Source organism: Podarcis cretensis (genome assembly GCF_951804945.1).
Source record: "Podarcis cretensis genome assembly, chromosome: 9".
NCBI lineage: Eukaryota > Metazoa > Chordata > Lepidosauria > Squamata > Lacertidae > Podarcis > Podarcis cretensis.
In genome coordinates, this window is record NC_137178.1 from 17,118,373 (window position 1) to 17,140,146 (window position 21,774).

Consider the following 21,774-nt stretch of genomic DNA (forward strand, 5'->3'; position numbering starts at 1 on the left):
TTTCATAAAAAAATTGCCAATGTGGAAATGTGAACTAAATTTAAAATTGGAAAAATGCAAAGCTGAGAGATCCTAGTACTGAAAGGAGCCAAAGCTGTGCTCCTCCTTGTGACTACCCTAATATGTGATACTGAAAGCTTGAGGTGAGTAAAGAAGGTGTGACCTGCTCTGAAATTGCGTTTTCAATGAAGAACGGCTAAGAAAATGAAATGAAACCGAAACTGCCCCACAGATTCCCTTGCTGTTCCTCATCTCTTTCAAAACCCACAGAGTCTCTGCAGGGACTCTGAAAGGTCGACACCATCCCTGCAGGGTGGGATCCTAGAGCGTTGAGCTCAGTATTCAAGCTGGCCATCGTCTCCATGTCAGGTCCATGTCTAGGAGACATATGCCAGCTCCACAACACACCAAGCACCCCTTCCCCCTTCTTTTTCTGGATTTCTAATTGTGGGCTTAATTTCCATCCTATCCCTTCTAAAATTTGGGGGAAGCTCTGTCCCCTGCACATAAGTTCAGATTGCAATGGCATCTACTTTGAAGTGTGCTTGAAATGAAGGGTAATTGATTGTAGCCTCGACTGCCGATCAGCCACCCTGAAATGCAGGCGTCTGGGCTTTTACTCCCCTGTCCTATTGTTATGTACTGAGTTGAATAGGATCCAAAATGCAGCAGTCTGATTGGTCCTAGAACAATAGGATCCAAAATGCAACAGTCTGATTGGTCTTAGAACAATAGGATTCAGAATGCAGCAGTCTGATTGGTCCTAGAACAATAGGATCCAAAAGGCAGCAGTCTGATTGGTCCTAGAACAATAGGATTCAGAATGCAGCAGTCTGATTGGTCCTAGAACAATGCCGCAGTATGATTGGTCCGCAGGAGCCACCCAATCCAGCTCCATGTGGAAGTGAATCCACAACCTGATTGGCCTACAGGAGTATTGCGGAATTAGCCATTCACGTGCAGCCCATTGTGTAAATAAAGTATATAAAGCACATATTGTGGGGGAACTTCCATTCCTCCTCATCACTATGAGCTGAATAAAGAGCATGAAATCCATTCTCGACTCTGAGTATATTTCACCTATTAAATCCTGCTTTCCCCCCTCCAGACTGCCCTGTTACTTTTACCTACATAGCAATTACCCTTTTGCGGAGGTGTCTTACAGTCTCAAAAACCTGAGTCTTTGGCTTCTGAAAGCACAGGGCCACATGTGTGAGGAATATGGGGCATCTGGCTCCATTGTCACTGTCCTGGCTTCCTTCCCGATTTGCCCAGCACATTATCGACCGTTACAGCTGTAACTTAGCGCAGCAGCTCTGCCCAGCTAATCGGAGTTGTTTATGTCTTCAGCAGCCTTCGCCCGTTCCTGAGAAGTGTCGCTAATGAGATGCTGTCAGCTGCAGGGATGTGAGGAACCTCTTGCACTCGCGGCGGATAATTCAGGAGGCCACTTCAGCAGCTGCCCAGACTTGCTCAGAGAGAAGATGACTGCCTTTCAGTTACAATTAGTCCATGCGCTCCACAATTTTTGGCAGGCTGCAACAAAAAGGCCCACTTCTCTTTGCATTTGATCTGAATGACTGCGCCAGATTCTGGTGTTTCCACTTCAATACCAGGCTGTATAGTGGGATGCAGCTTGGGGAACCTCCATAGTTCAGTGCTAGAGTGCTTGCTTTGCATTCACATGACCTCAGGTTCAATCCCTGGCATCTCCAGAAAGACCCTTGACTGAAACCCCAGAGAGCTGCTGCCAGATAGTGTTGACAAGATTAGGCTAGATGGACCAATGGTCTGATTCACTATAAGGCGGCTTCCATGTACCTACGGGACTGCCTCTCCTGGTATGCCCCACGGAGGACCTTAAGGTCCACAAATGACAACATTTCGGAGGTCTCAAGTCACAAAGTCGTCAGATTGATCTCAGCTTGGGCCAGGGCCTTTTCCATACTGGCCCCGACTTGGTGGAACGCTCTGTCACAAGAGACTAGGGCCCTGTGGGACTTGACATCTTTCTTGCAGGGCCTGCAAGACAGAGCTGTTCCACCTGGCCTTTGGTTTGGACTCAGTCTGACTCTTATGTTTCCCTCCCCTTATGGTTTTGATCTATGGGCTACTTTTAAAACGAGGCTGCATTTTAAACTGCATTTTAACCTGTATTTTAAATTGGTCCCCCCCCCCATTATGTTTTTACTGCAATTTTACTGGTGTTAGCTGCTCTGGCTGGGGAGGGTGGGGTATAAATAACTATATTATTATTATTATTATTATTATTATTATTATTATTATTATTATTTATCTTTATTTTAAAAAAATAATATTTATTAAGATTTCAAAAAAGTTACAATAATAAAAAAGAAAAAGAAGTGAAAAATACAAAACACAAAAAGATAAAAAACAATTAAAAACAAATCAACCTTTCCATATCTTAACTTTCATTTACTTGTTTCCCTGACCTCCTCGCACCTCCCTTTTTTGTATTCTAGTTCAATTAATTATTTCAGCAAATCCTTTCCATTTTTGCTTTTATCCTAATAGTTTATCTTAGTATATTATAACTTTACATTCTCACCTGTTAACAATCCATCTTTAAATACTCCTTTATAACATTACTGCTAAAGCCACATAACTTCATTCCAGCATCCTTCTAACATTCCTTAATTTTACAATATTTCTGTAAATAGTCTTTAAATTTCTTCCAATCTTCTTCTACCAACTCTTCTCCCAGGTCTCGGATTCTGGCAGTCATATTATTATTAATTATCTGCCCTCTCACACCAGCGATGCTGTAGCTTCCCTGAATGGTGATGCGGTTGGGGTGAGGAAGGGCAGTGGTGAGGTCAGGGCTGTATGGGTGCACAGAATCTCATAATTGTAGAGTTTGAAGGTCCCCCAAGTGCCATCTAATCCAAACCCCTTCAATCCAGGAATCTCAACTGAAGCATCCATGACAGATGGCTAACCAACCTCTGCTTAAAAATCTCCAATGAAGGACATTTCTGTGGGAGTCCATTCCACAATCAAATGGACTCTGTCAGGAGTTTGTGGACCAGGGCCAGATTTAGAAGCCGTAAACACTTAAAAATTTTGGTTCCCCCATATATATCTAATTCAAAATATCAACAATAATAAACCGTAAAATAATCCCCCCCCCCGAAATGAAACAAAACCTACAGTATGATGGAAAATAATTGTTATTTGTGTATACTTCCACTTTATTTATTTATTTACTTGTTATTGTTGTATTTTTTGGGACGCGGGTGGCACTGTGGGTTAAACCACAGAGCCTAGGACGTGCCGATCAGAAGGTCAGCGGTTCGAATCGCCGCGACAGGGTGAGCTCCCTGCTCCTGCCAACCTAGCAGTTCGAAAGCACATCAAAGTGCAAGTAGATAAATAGGTACCGCTCTGGTGGGAAGGTAAACGGCGTTTCCGTGCGCTGCTCTGGTTCGCTAGAAGCGGCTTAGTCATGCTGGCCACATGACCCGGAAGCTGTACGCTGGCTCCCTCAGCCACTAAAGCGAGATGAGCGCCGCAACCCCAGAGTCGGTCATGACTGGACCTAATGGTCAGGGGTCCCTTTACCTTTACCGTATTGTATTTTAACTCCATTTATTGTGGGAACCTTTTTTTTGGTTCAGCTGCACCATGTGGTCTATGGTGAATTCGGCAATGGAAAATTTATCTGGCGCCCCCTTTCCCTTGATGCATATTTTGCTTAATGGTTAATCCAGCCCTGTTATGGACTGGAGGTTTTTAAGCATATCCACTCTGGCCTCAAAAGAGTGCAAAAATAGCTACAGTGTGAGCAGGGCTGCAGTGTGGCATAGAGAACAGAGTAGTGACATGTGCAGCTTGACAGCTGTTTTGCATGTACTCAGCATAGGGATGTGGTACTTTAGGATTCCATCATATTGGGCAGGTCTCTCATGTTCTTTGCTGCTAACCAACGTCAAAAGGAAGTTACTCAGCACTTCTTATTCCCCACCCATCCCCCTTGAAGCGGTTTCATGGACAGTATATTTCCATGTTCGCATTGTGCCATTATTCCTCATCCTGTAGCTCCAACAAAGGCATCCCTCTTTGCTTTCCCCTACAACATACTGGCTCCAGAGCTCCAAGAGGTCACAGGTCACACAGGAATCCATCGAAACAGGAAATAGAGCTTCCTCAGTCCAGCTTCAAACACTCAAAAACCTGTTTCCTCTCTCCGCCACAAATAAAATCCCCAACCGGGGATTCACTGCAGGTTCATTGTGAAAGTGGCAGCTTTGAGACAGGGAAGCATCCAGAGTCTTCTATATATGAGAGAGTCACCGCAAAGTTCTCACAAGCCAAGAGAATGAGGGAGGTATTCTTGCTGCTGAGCTTGCTGGCCTTGGGGTGCAGCAGTGCAGAAGTCGAGGCAACCAGCGCACCTGCGATGGAGAGCGAAGCGGGGAGCAGCCACCTGGGCTTGACTTCACCTGAAACGCAGGACCTCAGAAACATATTGGCAACCTCACTGCCTCCTACTTCAGAGAAGCCGGATGCTTTGCTGAATGCAAGCCAAGAGGAAGGTGTAAAGCACAGTTCTCCTCTAGCCACGAAAGAGGCACGGGGATTGCCAACTACAGCAGAGCAGAAGATACCCTTGGCCCTTACCGTAACTCCTAGCCCAGGGAATAACAGTGACGGCGGTTCTCCCAATGGGAAGCGATTCATCCTGCCTAGCAATGCAGGGGTTCCTCCACCATACCATCCTTGGAATCGCCTTCCTCCAAAGGAAGTTTCTGAGAAAAACCAAGGGACTACGGTGAGCAGGTCTTCCAGACACTCAGAAGATAGCAGCAAGCAGAATGCAGATCTCAAAAAGCCCAGCTTCGAAACCACCAGAGGAAAGTAAGCAGAACCGTTTAACTCTTCCCCCCCTCCTCTTTGCTCATTGTACCTAGAGAACCCGACTCAACTCGTGGCATCCTGTGCAAGGCTCCTTCTTGTGCTCAATTTGGCCTGAATTTGGCCTGAATTCCTGGGATAAAGGCCTGGAAGTGTCCTGCAAGGTCATAGCTAAAGAGGATTGGCTGCTCCAAATTGACAAAGTGCAGTGATGGGAGGAGTGGCTGTGATCCTGCAAGTAGTTACAGTGTTTAAATCCTGTTGATTTCAGTAGTTACAGTGTTTAAATCCTGTTGATTTCACCAGGAGATAAAGCTGATCCACCTATGTGCAGGATTTCAGCGAGAGTCTGTAGTGCAAGGTATTGCAGTATTAAAAAACAAAACAAAACCAGAAATTTAGTAAAGGGGAAAGAGGGGTTTAGGAATGTCCTGTCCTGTGCAGTACCTGGTAATTGACAAATGCTTTATTGTTGCATTGGCAACATACAGCGAGAACACAGCAAGCCATTGTTTTGAGGACAAACCATAGTTTAGAATCCTAGATCCAAGTTACAGTGGCCAAGTTACGCACATATTGACCACACCCCTCACAAGCCCTGCTTGGCACTCTTGACTGTATTTGCCTGACTTGAATGCATATTCTTGCTTACCTGAGTGGAGGACCTCTCCTCTTGGGATGTATAGGGTGTTCGGGGAGGGGTGGTAGGGATTGGACACACATTGTTCTCCTTCTGGATAATATGTTGACCTTTGGTCCCCACCTGACACTCAGCTCTCACCTGTGGCTCCCAGAAGCTGTCTGCATGCGACAACAGCCACACCCGGGAATGGCTTCATTTGGCCGGCTAGACCAGGTGAAGATAGGCAGTGGGTTTTGAATGCTGGGTGAGTTAGAGTTGAGAGCCAGTGTGGCATAGTGGTTAAGAGTGGTAGATTTGTAATCTGGGGAACCAGGTTTGCTTCTCCGCTCCTCCACATGCAGCTGCTGGGTGACCTTGGGCCAGTCACACTTCTCTGAAGTCTCTCAGCCCCACTCACCTCACAGAGTGTTTGTTGTGGGGCAGGAAGGGAAAGGAGAATGTTAGCCACTTTGAGACTCCTTAGGGTAGTGATAAAGCGGGATATCAAATCCAAACTCTTCTTCCCCTGCATGAGGAGACAGGCTCCAGCAGATTGAGTGGACAAGACCAGTAGTGGGTCCAATGGCAGTTTTTGTATGTGCTGTAGTGAGGGGCAGATGGGGTTTGTCACCCTGGGAAGGTAGCAGTCTAGGAGAAGGAAAACTCTGATCCTAAACCTCTGCTGCCTTGAAGGACATCTTTGGGAGAAGTAAAGGCTAAGGAGTAAACCCTACACAGATCTGGAGTGGAGTCGCTTAGACTTACATCTCCTTCTGGTAACTCCTGCAGCCAAGCTGGTGCCCAACGTATTGCTCTGCTTTCCTTTGGTCCACATTAGTGAGGCTGAGAGGGGGGGGGGTCTTGTTGTCTAGGCAGCCCAGGATCTCCATACACACGGCCCAGGCTTGCACCTCAGAGAGGTCACTTCTGCTAACCCCACGGTTTGACTTCACCCTCAGAGGCACACTCCACTGTCTCTCAAGACAGATAGATGCCAGCAACCACTCTCTCCTCTAAGAAACTTAAGATATGATACACATGGCTGTCTATTTCTCTCTCTCCCAGCCTTTATCCTCATAGCAACCCTGAGAGGTAGATTACGTTGCGAGGTGGCGATTGGCCCAAATTCATGCAGTGAGCTTCATAGCTGAGTGGGGTGTTTGAACAGATGCTCTTATCTAGAATTAGACAGATGACATCGTCAGATTACAACTCCCATCCTCTCCAGGCAGCACGGACAATGGTCAGGGATTTGTGGGAGTTGGAGTCCAACAACAGCTGGAGGGCACCACATTGAATACCCCTGCTCTAACCACTACACCACACTCCTGGGTGTTAATTCTAAGTTGTTTAAAAATCTGAGTCATTTAGCTTCTCTCAGGCCAGGGTTGCGATCCAACGAATGCTTCCTGGAGAGTACATTCCATTTGACCTAGTGGGATCTACTTTGGACATGCATGGAACAGCTCCAAAGAAAGATGGATGCAACCCATTCTAATCACCCAGTTTTTTATTTTTGGAATGCATTTGCCTGAATTACATGAATAATGACTATGTGGCGAAATTAAGCCATTTGTTCAGATGGTATGTGCAGGGACAATGTGTACAAATTATAAGAGCATTGAAATGCTTAGTGTTTCCCCCATGTGCATTTTTGTTGTTTCTGCCTGCTGAAATAATAGCATTATATTACAGAAATAAATTTAACACTATGAACAAGACCGGATATTAAAGGACTATAAGCCTGGAGATGAATCCAGCTTTGGAAAACATATTAAAATGTTCCAGAAAGGAGCAGAAGCCCACGGCTTGCACACTCCCATGTTTTGTAGAGTCATGGTAGGCGCCACAGGGAAATAGATGCAATGCAGGGTGTTAAGTTGGGGTACACGGGACAAAAGATTTTGATCACTGCAACTTCTTTAGCAGTGATCAGGGAAAGTGTGATTAATGGAGAAAGTGAGTAGAGACGAGTTCTTCCTCCTCTCTCATAGCGCTAGAATTTGTGGACATCCAATGGAGATTATTGTTAGGTGTGCAAGACAGATCAAAGAAAGAATTTATTCACAGAGTTAAACTATGGAACTCCCTGCCACTTGGATGGCTCTAAAAGAGGATTAGACAAAGTCTTGGAGGCCAAGGCTATTAAGAGCTACTAAAGGTAAAGGTAAAGGGATCCCTGACCATTAGGTCCAGTCATGGCCGACTCTAGGGTTGCGACGCTCATCTCGCTTTATTGGCCGAGGGAGCCAGCGTACAGCTTCCGGGTCATGTGGCCAGCCATGACTAAGCCGCTTCTGGCGAACTAGAGCAGCGCACGGAAACGCCGTTTACCTTCCCGCCGGATCGGTACCTGTTTATCTACTTGCACTTTGACGTGCTTTTGAACTGCTAGGTTGGCAGGAGCAGGGACCGAGCAACGGCGGTCGTGGGGATTCGAACCGCCGACCTTCTGATTGGCAAGTCCTAGGCTCTGTGGTTTAACCCACAGTGCCACCTGCATCCCTACTAGCTACTAGCTACTAGCCATGATCTATTATCATGCTATTATCATGCCCTCCATCAGCGCTGCTGAAAAGCCACAAATATTTGACTTCTTTCCAAATATGTCCACTGCTGCTGCCTACAAGGCCTCTGTAACTATGAGTGAGAGATTGAGATTGTGTTTTTTCCTCCCTCCTCCCTCCCCAGTCCCTTTTCCTTTTGTGAGGGCAAGGACTTTCTCGTTGACATTCGAAAGCTGCCCTGGGAGCCTTTTTGCTAGCTCTTTGCTCCTAGTTTAAGTATTCTGTCTCCCTGCTAAGCACAAAATAAGTCAGTCTTCCCTCAAGCAGGTGCTTTCCAGCTCTTTTCGACCGCAACTGCCACAGTGAGCATGATCATGTTGGCTTTGGTCTGATGGAAGTTGTAGTCCAAAACCTCTGGGAAGCACCGGACTGGGGCAGGCTTCAATCAGCCCCCTTGGACCACACAGGTACAATTACATTACAAACATTCTAGGTAATCTGACAGCCTTTCCTTCCGTCACCTTTTTTTTTTTAAGGGATGTTAATTGCAGAAAACACACACCCGGTGGCTTACAAAACACACACAACCAAATCTAAGTACATGTTTTCCAAGCTTCCCTCATGCGGGGAAGATTACTGGGTATCATCGTGACATCGTGTGCTTGCTGAACAGTGTGGGAAACGTAGAGCCAAGAATCTAATTTGTCTCTCAAGACTCCTTTGACTGTGAAGGTGATGCTTAGCTATGAGATTATAATCACAGGGGGAGAAATATTTCTTTCTAATCGGGACCGTCAATAGAAGCCTGTCAGTGGGTTGTGTTGGGGTTTTTTTTGCTTGTTTGTTTTTGCCATCTTCCAAAGTGCTGCCGTTTAACATGAAAGCAGAGAACTCTTCTCTCTGAAAGCTGACAGAAGTGTTCCTACTTTTCTTCTTGCTTCACTTCCAGCACCAAATTGCAAACTTTAAGAACTTTTCTGCACGCACGCTTCCATTCACACAAGGTATCCTATGCTAGGGAAGGCAGGGCCTTTTGTTCCAAACTCCTCGACTCTAGCAATGCCACACACCTGCTTGCTGTGCTTTGTAGAAGACACACCTGCCTCATTCAGCGCCATTTGCATAACGAATGCCTCACAGATAAGGAATTTAATGAACACTCCAAAAAAAAAAAAAAAAAAACACCAATGCGCAGAAAGGCCTGTGATAAAGGTTTTTAGAAAAGGAAATGCGACAAGGTGCATCCTTATCTTCTGAGATGTAGCTTCTTACGTTGCCACCTGTTGGAAGATGAGAGCAATTTTTCATGCTAAGGAGCTCAAATTATGCATGTTCTCCTGGTTAGGAGTCGCACATCTTAGAGCTAAAAGTTCCATCATCCTCTTTAATAATAATAATTTTATTACCTGTCCTACGCCAATAGGTCCCAGAACCAAGTTACAAGAAGTTAAAGTTCAGTATTAAAATCAGTTAAAACAAATTGCAGTTGCAAGGGGCTAGGGAGGGTCCTGAAAACATGCTTTTAGAACTTTATTGTCTCAAAAAGTGAGGATGCAAGAGGGGAGGGCCAAAGGTTCAGGAAGCCCCCTCCTTATCTGCCTACACACATCATTGCCTGTTTCGTGGTCCTGTCACTAGGGATGGGCAAACTTTGGCTTCTCCTAGCTTCACATTTAAGATCAGTGCACCCTATTTCTCAATCCATTTGTGATTTTATATATATATAAAATAACTCATTAAAAATTAGTTAGGATCTTAGGCTACATTTCCCCTCTAATGCACACATTTTGGTAGGCATTTTTTTTTACAAGCATTTGCCCCTAATATGGAACATTTGGAGATGTTATTTTCACATTTTAATGCAAGCTTTCCCCAAATATAGAGATTTGTGTATACTTCTTTTTGCTTGGGAACCACCCTGTAAATTTTTGAGAAATGCAAATTTTGCAGGATAACGGCATTTCTGTCCACATATTGTAATGGGAAGTGCAAACCGGGTAGGTCTGCATTAGAGTGCAAGCTGAACTGAATTTCTCCTCTTTCCTTACTTGACGCAGGAACACAGGAAGCCACCTTCTATTAAGTCTGACATTTGATCTATCCAGCTCAGTTTTGCCTACACTGACTGGCAGCTGCTCCCTTGGATTTCCAACTGGGGTGTCTCCCAGCCCTACCCTGAGATGCCAGGGATTGAAACTGGGACCTTCTGCATGCAAAGCAGAAGCTGTGCAGCGGAGCTATGGCTCTGCCCCTAATAATAACTCCAGAGTGCTGAGGTGAATAGCCCTTTCTCTTGCTTGGCTTCAAGGCAACATCATGCCTGAAGCCAAATCAGAGTGACGGTAATGCATGCTACTCCGGCTCTGGAATCTTGAACAGGTGAAGAAGTCTTCTAAGTTCATAACTGGCTCCAAGCTGATTTTAGCCCCTCTGCTAATTGCCAGATTAATTCCCCTTGATCTTGCAAGCCCAAGAATAGGCTACAAAAGAGCAATGGGTGCCCTTATGACCTGCTCTTTCTGTAATTTGTGGTCCTTAGGGTTTCTATGTTTCATATAAGTGCAAAATTGCAAAAAAAATTGTTTGTTTTTGTTTTAATTTTCATTGATACAGCAATAAAAAAGAAAAAACACAAATACCAAATTACACACAGGAATAACCATAGACACATAATTTTCTTAACAAACAATAAAACATATATTGGTTTTAACTGTAAAGACCCAACCTCCCGTCTATTCCATATTTCGATTTCATATTACTTATTGTCAATACATACTTTTAATCCCCTCTATACAAGATTGGATCCAAAAGCTGACAGAATATGCCGAATTAGACGAATTAAAGAATAAATCAAAATAGGAATTTGTTTCGAAATGGGAGGTTTTCAAAGAATATTTGAAAAATAAATATAGTAGTTTAAATTCTGTTGCAGCATTCAAGGAACTTCAGTAATAGTTGCAAGGTTGTTTGTTGTTTAGTCGTTTAGTCGTGTCCGACTCTTTGTGACCCCATGGACCAGAGCACGTCAGGCACTCCTGTCTTCCACTGCCTCCCGCATGCATCTTTTTTGTTGTTGTTTAGTCGTTTTGTCGTGTCCGACTCTTCGTGACCCCATGGACCAGAGAACGCCAGGCACTCCTGTCCTCCACTGCCCCCTGCAGCTTGGTCAGACTCATGCTGGTAACCTCGAAAACACTATCCAACCATCTCGTCCTCTGTCGCCCCCTTCTCCTTGTGCCCTCCATCTTTCCCAACATCAGGGTCTTCTCCAGGGAGTCTTCTCTTCTCATGAGGTGGCCAAAGTACTGGAGCCTCAGCTTCACAATCCGTAAATATAGGAAATTAGATATATTAAGAAAATGTTTAATTATGCAAAATTGCAATTTCATTTCCTCCCCACCCCCTCATAATCAAGCAGTAAATTGTTGTAAACTGCTCTGTGATCCTCGAATGAAGGACTGTATGTATATTTAACCAACAAATACAATCTTATAAAGTAAATCACTAACTAGACATTGTACCCTTTCCTAAGATCATTATGATGAAGGGTATTTCAAAAATAAATATCGAGTAAATAAACACATTTATTAGCTCAAAACCTGCATGCCAATTCACTGTCTCAAAGCTCCAGCCTTAAACGCCCTTCATGTGTGTGCACTTGTCTCGAAAACAGCAGTGGTTGACTCCCACATTAAATTTAGCAGCAAAGTAAATCCCTGTTGCACTGTTTACATAGTGGGTTCAGTTTGGCTCAAACCACTGCTGTTCCTCTATTTTTACGAATGCTGAAACCTACAATCACTCGCTCCCACCCAGCGTCACAGTCGCCCTGTGAATGGCTCCATGGCAGTGCCAGGTGGGTACTATATTAAATTTCCACAATGCAATACAAAAAGAAAGGAAAGCACTGGGTGACTTTGCCAGGGCTGCAAGGGCATCGCTTGCCTTGTCCTGACTCCATCAACCCTCCCCTGTCCACACTTGCATCAGGAAAACAATACAAGGGTGGCACCCAGTCCTCTGGAGTAGCTTTGGGGAGCACATTGGGGGTACATGGGGAGGGAAGAGGGGGGAGAGGTTTCATTGCACAAGTGGAAATCCTTGCACTATCAGATCTGATTCATTGGCTACCACCCTATGTCTGTCACATCAACAGCAAAGTACTATGGAGACCCAGTAAGTGCTCAGAGTCCCACTGTTGAGGCTGGGTCCTGCAATGGGATCTGTTGCCTCCAGCTCTATTGCTATAGTTGCTCCAGAGGTGATGGAAACTGGAAGAGCATCTTCACGCAAACCTTAGCAAAAGAGGTACCCCTAAGAATCTTGTTTGGGGCTAGACCGAGTCCAATACAGGACTCCAGAAATGGCTTGAAAGTGGTAAAGAGATTTGATAGCTGAGCACTGACACTTCAGGCATCAAGAGCAATGTCCATTGCTTGGAGGTCAAGCAGGAGAGTCCTGTTGAACTCATGCTCTGCTTGCGGGCTGCCAGTAGGCATCTGGTTGGCTCGTGTGAAAACCTGATACTTGGCTAGACAAATCTTTGTCTAGCAGGCTCTCCTGGAACCAAATGACAATTATAGCAATCAAGGGGATGGAGCAACGACCCTCTGATGAAAGGCAACAGCATTTGGGGGGTTTTCAATCTTGAAAGCAGATGGGTTATGGGAGATTTGATAAAAAGTATATAAAAGTATGTACTGTGTGGGAAAAGTGGACAGAGAGAAGCTCAAAAGACTAGACCCTTGTGTCACCCACCCAAGTGAAATATACTCAGAGTCGAGAGTGGATTTCATGCTCTTTATTCAGCTCATAGTGGTGAGGAGGAATGGAAGTTTCCCCAAAATGTCTGCCTTATATACATTATTTACACAATGGGCCCCACGTGATTGGCTAATTCCGGGATTCTCCTGTAGGCCAATCAGGTTGCGGATTCCCTTCCACCTGGAGCTGGATTGGGTGGCTCCTGTGGACCAAGCAGACTGCTGCATTCTGGATCCTATTGTTCTAGGACCAGTCAGACTGCTGCATTCTGAATCCTATTGTTCTAGGACCAATCAGACTGCTGCCTTTTGGATCCTATTCAACTCAGTACATAACACCAAGGAAGCTGAATTTTAGAACATTCAAGACAGGTGAAATGAATTTCTTCTTGCAAAGGGGAGCACAACCAGTGTAGTCACACAGGGTGCAGAGCTTCTTGGGTGCTACAGGGGGCAGATTTGGGTGTCACACAGAGTGCCACTGAAATCTGAGACCCCGAGGTCTCCAGGGTCACCACTGCTTGAGCAAAAGATGGCTACTGTGCTCATGTCCAGCTTGAAGGCTTCCAAGAGGCCTCTGATTGGCCACCGTGAGGGCAAAATGCAGGGCTAGGTGGGCCTTTGGCCTGATGCAGCAAGACTCTTGTGTTTTTGTCATGAGGTGGAAAATGTCGCCCTGGGTGGTAAAGTAACCACAATTTAAAAATAAAATAAAATAAAATGACAGCATCCTGGATACAGAAACTAGATGATTCGCCATCCAAACATTATAGCTGCTGCATGGACAAAGGGAACAAGTGATGAGAGAAAAGAAGCGTTTGCCACAATGTAGTACAAAGTGTCAAGGCCTCAAATCCTGCAGAAAACACATGTTATTTCCTTTCCATGTTATTAATTATGTAGTACAACCTGTTCTGGAGCAGAAAAGCACATTCTTGGCAGGGTACCCTGTGAGGCAACTCATACCTGAAACCTTTAACCACTGCTTATGATTTGGCCTGGTATTCCTAATCTGCCTCATACTGGGTCCGTCAGATATGAGGGATAGATGGGTTTGCTTCTCAAAACAACATTTAAAGAAATAAAGGCCATATAGTAGGTTTTAGCTGGATGCTACAGAGGTCCCGTTGTGAATTGTTATGCCTGTTCTGAGGTGTTCTCAATGTGAGATCTTCCAGAGGAGACCTGCTAGATTTTTCTTGTGTTAATAAAGTCCAACTGACCCCAATCAGAAACCAGGCATTTAATGTCACCGGTTCTATGCTGCTACCCTCGCTTTTACTTTCTGTTGATGACTTTTCATTTATTTCTAAAAGCCAGCAGGCCTTTAAAAAATTCTTGAGCGGCTGGTCTTTTAGTGGTGGTCCTGTGTTGCTTTTAAAGGGTATTGTCTATGCCCCTGTACCCCCTCCCTAATGTTTTGTGATAGGGCAGTATTTAAATATTTCTACAAAGAAATACATAGCAGAAACTGCACCCCTTGTCTACATGGTGTAGAGATGCCCAGTTGAAAGCCCCTTTTGAGTTAGTTTTGGAAACCACACTACATTTCAAAAGCATGTATGCTTTTGTTATAAAGGAAAGCTAAAGGTAAAGGACCCCTGGACAGTTAAGTCCAGTCAAAGGCAACTATGGGGTTGCGGCACTCATTTCGCTTTCAGGCCGAGGGAGCTGGCGTTTGTCCACAGACAGCTTTCTGGGTGATGTGGCCAGCAGGACTAAACCGCTTCTGGCACAATGGAACACCGTGGCAGAAACCAGAGAGCACAGAAACGCCATTTACCTTCCCGCTGGAGCGGTACCTATTTATCTACTTGCACTGGTGTGCTTTTGAACTGCTAGGTCGGCAGGAGCTGGGACAGAGCAATGGGAGCTCACCCCGTTGCAGGGATTCAAAGCTCTGACCTTCTGACTGGCAAGCCCAAGAGGCTCAGTGGTTTAGACCACAGCGCCACCTGTGTCAACAACAACAACAAACATATTATTATTATGCCACCCATTTGAATGGGTTGCCCCAGCCACCTGGGCAGCTTCCAGCAAATTAAAACATCAAACACTGTTTATTTGCATCACCCACTATTTGGAATTAACCTCTACATCATGGGCTATGGATATAAGGAAGAGATGCTCTCAGTCGTGTTGTAAATACTGGCATTTAGGCACCTGATTAAAACTCAGGCTTTCCCCTGAGAGGGGATCTGTTTATGTTTGGTGTTCTCAGCTGATCTGCTGCTTTGTGATGTATTCTTGATGTGTTCTCTGAATGCAATGTTATTGTTGATCTTACATTTTCATGGCTGTGATATTTTTTGATGGTACAGCGGTTTTTTTTATTTTATCTTGCAAATAACTAAATAAATAACAGGGATTCCCCAGCAAGGCTTGCCTGGCTTTTATCACAATGCACTGTTGAAAAAGTCATCTCAATTCAAAATTGCTTCAAAGAAAAGAAACTTCAGTTTTAAAAAGTGGGGAGGGGAATCCTCCTAAGTAGCAAGTGCCAGTCTTCCTCGTGATCACTTCCCAATGAGTCCTTGCCTGACGCAGTTGCTTTGGCATAAAACAGACACCAAAGACTGCTCCAAATGTTACGACTGTTGGAAGATCTCTTTTCCATGGCAACCTTCCACATGGAAGCAGAACCTTCTATACACACTTCTTAACCCATGCGATTCCTAAGGAAGGGGCCCCAGGACTCCACAGAAAGTGTGATGCTCCTGAGTCAAGCGCTGTGATTTGCTGGAGAAACCCACATTAAGAAGCTTTTATAAATTGCTGCTGCTGTGTAATGCGCTGGCAGGGCATTGGTTTAAAACAGAGCTGAACCAAAGTAGGAATGGATGCATATCATTATTAGTTTTCATGTTATTACATTTCTATCCCACCATCCCTCAAAGTGGCTTACGTGGTTTTCTCTCCACTCTCTATTTTAACCTCACATCAACCCTGTGAGGTAGGTCACACTGAGAGAGGGCAACTGGCCCAAGGCCAGCTAATGAGCTTCATGGCAGAGCAGAGATTTGAATTCTAGTCTCCAAGGTCCTAGTCTGACACTCTAACCACTACACCACGCTGCCATCTGTCCATTTCGGTTTGTGGGCCCACACAAAGTCAGGCGTGGGTGCAATAACTGACATGTGATGGCTTAAACATGACCACAACATTATTAGGTTGCAGAACAGTCAGCTGTGGCGTCGTTCTGACGGTTGATGTTGCTTTAGTGCTGAGGGCTGGCCTTGTGCCCCAGACACAATGAGATCACACGGCGCATCAAACAGTGGCAAAGCCTGGCTACATTTTCTAATGGATCAAGGGTATGGAGCCTGCAGCCTGGGGAGCAAATCCACCCCCGGCCCTGCTTTGCAGCCTAAATGGTTTTGGATGATGGGAGCCGTCTTTGAACTCTAATCCAGAGAGGTGTTTGAGAGCATTTGCATAGAAAGTAGCTTACCTTTTGTGCAAAGGTAAAAGTTTCATGGGTGAGACATGGGTGGTGCGGTGGATTAAACCACAGAGCCTAGGACTTGCCAATCAGGAGGTCGGCGGTTCGATTTCCCGCAACGGGGTGAGCTCCTGTTGCTTGGTCCCTGCTCCTGCCAACCTAGCAGTTCAAAAGCACGTCAAAGTGCAAGTAGATAAATAGGTACCGCTCTGGTGAGAAGGTAAACAGTGTTTCCGTGCACTGCTCTGGTTCGCCAGAAGCGGCTTAGTCATGCTGGCCACATGACCCAGAAGCTGTACGCCAGCTCCCTCACCCAATAAAGTGAGATGAGCGCCACAACCCCAGAGTCGGTCACGACTGGACCTAATGGTCAGGGGTCCCTTTACCTTTACCTTTAAAAGTTTCATAATTGGCTCCAAACACTTTTGCCTCCAACCCTGTCCACCCATGCCTTGTGTCCCTTGAGAAGTTGCACAGAAAGGAATGCAGCCTTGGATTGGAAAAAGTTTCCCTGCCCCTGTGATAGGCAATGGGGGCAAACCCCCCCCCCCCGAGTGCAGCCCTCCCCGCAGTGACTTTCATTCGGTGATGTTTGTTCACCACTTAGAGAAAGAATTCTCTCTGAGCTGTGTGAACAATAAAATTGCATAAGACAGTATACTGTATATATATAAAAAACCAGTGCATTAAAACAGCTCAGCAATTAAATTCATGGCAAACACACATCCAGAGCACAGCAGGAGACAAACGGTGCATGCATTGCTTATCCATTAAAAACTGTGCTTTCCTCCCACATCTCTGCTGCTGTTCAGACAGCAAGTTTAGCCGCCCCATCACACACTATTAATTTATCACTGTTCTTAGTATGCCATTAGGTCTTCCGCAGCTGCAGGGATTACAGAACCTGGTTTGTTTGTCGCTTGTTTGCTTTTTTTGCAAATTCGCCTGTGTTTACATGACATGCAATATCAACTTGCATGCAGGCAAGATTATTGAATTGCACCGCTGTAAACATGACTTTGGTGTTTCTCCTGCTAAGAACTTAAGAAGAGTCTGCAGGATCAGGCCAGCGGCCTATCTAGTCCAGCATCCTAGTCTCACCCATGCTGAGGTTTCCAGCAACCGGCATTCAGAAGCATACAGAGTCTAATATAGTGGAGGTACTATTAATTGCATTCCAATGCTGTAGGAGCAGAAACTCAAAAGGAGAAATAGCTCTATAAGACACTAGTATGATACCATAATTCAACTTCCTATTGTTATTGTTATTATTATTGAATATAAAATTATAGAATTATAGAATTAAATACAGAATTAAAATATAATAACATTTTTTTTAGAGAGCCTAATATAAGAATATTGAAAGACTGATATGCTTGTGTGTTAGGGAAGGTTGCCATCTGCTGGGTAATTTTAGGAACACATGAACCAGGAGTCATCATAGAATCATAGAATTGTAGAGTCGGAAGGGACCCTGACATAGCTGTCAACTTTTCCCTTTTCTTGCGAGGAATCCCATTCAGAATAAGGGAATTTCCCTTAAAAAAGGGGAAACGTTGACAGCCATGGACCCTGAGGATCATCTAGTCCAACTCCCTGAAATGCAGGAATATTCAGCTGCCCCATATGGGGATCAAACCTGCAACCTTGGCATTATCAGCACCACATTCTAACTAACTGAGCTACTGCAAAGCTTTCCCCACCACTCACCTCACCTGCATGCTAGGAAAAGACCAGCCTGATAACTTTTAAAAGATGCTCTGAAAGCGCTCGGAGCCTTTGACACCAGAGCTGTATATTTTCAGAACCCATCCCATATTTTGTGGTTGCATTTTCTGTAATCTGGAAACTTTAAAAGCTGTTTTAAGTTGCTGTGACTCACTCTCTGGCCTTAGGGTGGGTAATAAATTAAAAAGGAGGAGGAGGAGAAAGAATAACAACAATAATATCAGCAACTAGTGCAAATTCATAAAGGGAGCTTCAACACACATTATTAACAAGTGGGAAGTCATAAGGAATTGCTGAGAGAAAGTAGGGGAAAGTGCTGTTTTTGCTTCTGTCCCCCCTTCATTTCCCATACAATGGATTGATTGTTGGGGGTGGGATCAGGGAAAACTTCATCTGAAGTAAAACTGGGCGAAAACCACCCCGTTTTTGCAGGGTCACTTGTCTCCTGCAAAAATGGGGGGGAGGTTCAGAGGCCCTCTTGTTATATGGGTGTTTCGGTTCTCTGTGTGTTTTACCATGATGGATATGAGTTGATAGAGGGTAAAGGTAAAGGTAAAGGGACCCCTGACCATTAGGTCCAGTCATGACCGACTCTGGGGTTGCGGCGCTCATCTCGCTCTACAGGCTGAGGGAGCCAGCGTACAGCTTCTGGGTCATGTGGCCAGCATGTCTAAGCCGCTTCTGGCGAACCAGAGCAGTGCACGGAAACGCCGTTTACCTTCCCACCAGAGTGGTACCTATTTATCTACTTGCACTTTGACGTGCTTTTGAACTGCTAGGTTGGCAGGAGCAGGGACTGAGCAACGAGAGCTCTCCCTGTTGTGGGGATTCGAACTGCCAACCTTCTGATCGGCAAGTCCTAGGCTCTGTGGTTTAACCCACAGTGCCACCCGCGTCCCTTGATAGAGGGTAGGGCTGGGCAAATAAATCACTCTTGGGCTGGATCTACACAGATATAAAAAATGCTATGGAAATTCTATGGAAAAAAACCTGCTATAAAATATATGTACAGTCATACCTCAGGATGAATACGCTTCGGGTTAGGCAAATAGATTAAAGACTATTTGCGGAAATATTGTAAAATTAATGAATGTTAGAATGATGTTGGATAGAAATTAAGTGGTTTCCAGCTGTAATGCTTAAGAGACATGGAAAATAAGGTTTTAAAATAAGTAAAAACTAATGGTGAGGATTTGCTGAACTAATAATTTGAATTGGAATATAAGAAAGGGAGGTATGAGGAGGTCTGGAAAATAAGTTAAAAGAAAATAAGTAAATGGAAATTCTATGTGTTTTTAATTGTTTTTATTTTTGTATTTTTGTATTTTTGTTGTTTCTTTTCTTTTTGTTTTTATATTGTATTATTCTTGAAAACTTTAATAAATATCTTATAAAAAAATAATAATTCGGGTAGCGCTCCGCGGCGACCTGGAAGTAACAGAGCACATTACTTTTGGGTTTCGCCGCGCGTGCATGCGCAGACCGTCAAAATGATGTCACGCGCATGCGCAGAAGCGCCGAAACCTGACCCGCAAACACGCGTTACGTTCGCTTTGGGATACGAACGGGGCTCCGGAACGGATCCCGTTCGCATCCTGAGGTACCACTGTATATGCAATTAGCCATTGAGCTTTACACCGCCATCTGGTGTGTTCTGTTGGGGGAAATGAGGCGCGGTGGAGTCCCCGGTGTCTTTGAAATACGATTTATTTACACATATTTAGACTGGAAGCTGTCAATGGAGAAAGAGGTCACGGCATTCACATCTCAGGAGCAACCCATCTTTCACAGCAGCACAGCACTGAATTGTCAGACATCTCCATGCTTCTTTCCCAGCCTGCCAAGATGGTTCCAGCCCTCACAGCAGCTCACAGAGTCCTTCTTCCCCAACCTCTAAATTTCACATCACACACCTGCCTCCTTGGCAACCTCCCCCCTCACCAGAAGAGCCTCTTACCTGGTTGATGGTTTCCACTGATGAATTAATGACTTGCTCCCCCCACCTTTTGTCACTTTTAAAGACTTCTATCCCAAGTGAGACCTTGGCCTGGAAAAGTAGCTTAGCCTGTATTTTTCATTGGCCTGACATTGTCCCTCCCATACTCCAAATATTATCTGAATCCTGAAGGTAAAGGTAAAGGGACCCCTAACCATTAGGTCCAGTTGTGACCGACTCTGGGGTTGCGGCGCTTTACTGGTCGAGGGAGCCAGAGTACAGCTTCCGGGTCATGTGGCCAGCATGACTAAGCCACTTCTGGCGAGCCAGAGCAGCGCATGGAAATGCCGTTTACCTTCCCACTGGAGCAGTACCTATTTATCTACTTGCACTTTGACGTGCTTTTGAACTGCTAGGTTGGCAGGAGCAGGGACTGAGCAACGGGAGCTCACCCCATCACGGGGATTTGAACCGCCGACCTTCTGATCGGCAAGCCCTAGGCTCTGTGGTTTAACCCACAGCGCCACCCACGTCCCTCTACCTGAATCCTACCCTTCCTTAATTTCTAACATTACCTAACATTCTAGCCCTTGCACCCACAAACTCTGCTACACCAGACCTGTAACAATGTTCATTTTTTGTACACCTTGTTTGCTGGGAGAATTGCATTGCGAAATTGGAAGAAGTGTGGATTTTGAAGGATCTTATTTCTTATTCATATTGTTTTGGAAAGTTTGGATAAGGTAGGCTCTCCTTCAGACCTGCAAGCTGGAAAGAGTCAGGCTTTTCCTCCATCGCAGGTACAGGCAGGAATTCAAGGCATTTGCTCTTGGCAAGAATAATGCTACTATTACTAATAAATCTGGTGAAAGATGTTCTCATTTCGCATTAATAAAACTTCACATGACTGGCGCAGTGGTGGGGAGATGGAGAGAATGGGGGCACCCAACCAGACTCAGCCAGGGTGGTCCAGGGACGCTGCAGGGATGCAGGCTGAGATCGATGGCTCCAAAACACAGCAGCTTGTACCCAGTTAGGGCCTGGGCTGCCAACTGCATCATATGTGCAGAAGGTAGAAAAGTCTAGCCAACCCCTTAAGCCAGCAGACAACACTCCCTTTGGATTCTAGCACCACAGCCTGTCCTCCTAATATTCTTTTGCTAATGAGCATTCAGATTATCTCATTTCCCCCCTATCCTTGCAAGCTTGCTTTTAAAAAGAAAGGTTATGGGTTTTTGGTCCCCCCCCCTTACTTCATCACCTTGCTTTCCCAAATGATCATTGTTATGAATGATCAAGGCTGGCTCCATGGGGTGATTTTGTCAAGGCATTTGCCAAGGCCCCAAGGCAGCTGCTCCAAAACGCATCAGTGTCAGCATGTAATCGATGAGTTATGCCTGCCTTGCCAACTCTGGCATATGCACGGAAGTCTGGCCAATGCAAAGGACCCATCATCAGGACACCGTCATCCGTTTTTACTTTGTACCCAGGAAGATTGGAGGCAGCCTCTTCCAGCCGTGTGGGGTTCATAGGCAGAGTGTTAGGCTTGAACTGGGGAGAACCTGGGTTCAAATCTCTGCTTGGCTGTCAGGCTTGCAGGGGACTCTGAGGCTGTGTCTCAGTCTGACCTACCTCACAGGACTGTTGTGAGGACGATGTTGTTGTGGTGGTGAAACAATGTTTAATGCCCAAAACTCCTTAGAGGAAGCATTATGGTTAAAGCAGGCATGTGGAAACCTCAAACAAAAGGCTTCAAAGTTCATTTGAAAATGGGTTTTCTTGAGAGAGAAGACATTTGGAAGTTATTTTGTAAGAAAATATGTTTGAAAATACACATTTAAATGTGCATTTAAATGCACATTTTCATACAAAGTTCTTTTTTTTTAAGAATAAATGTGGAA

At 45.0% G+C, this 21,774-nt stretch overlaps 1 protein-coding gene across 2 annotated transcripts in view; it reads left to right on the forward strand.

Annotated features, from left to right (window-relative positions):
- Positions 1-4,044: 4,044 nt before the first annotated feature.
- The window catches only part of MMRN1 (multimerin 1), a 73,830-nt gene continuing 56,100 nt past the window's right edge, over positions 4,045-21,774 (forward strand). For both annotated transcript variants that reach the window (XM_079990697.1, XM_079990696.1), the window contains exon 1: positions 4,045-4,878. In XM_079990697.1, the coding sequence (XP_079846823.1) occupies positions 4,340-4,878 (539 nt within the window). In that variant the 5' untranslated portion in view covers positions 4,045-4,339. The remainder of the gene's footprint in view (positions 4,879-21,774) is intronic.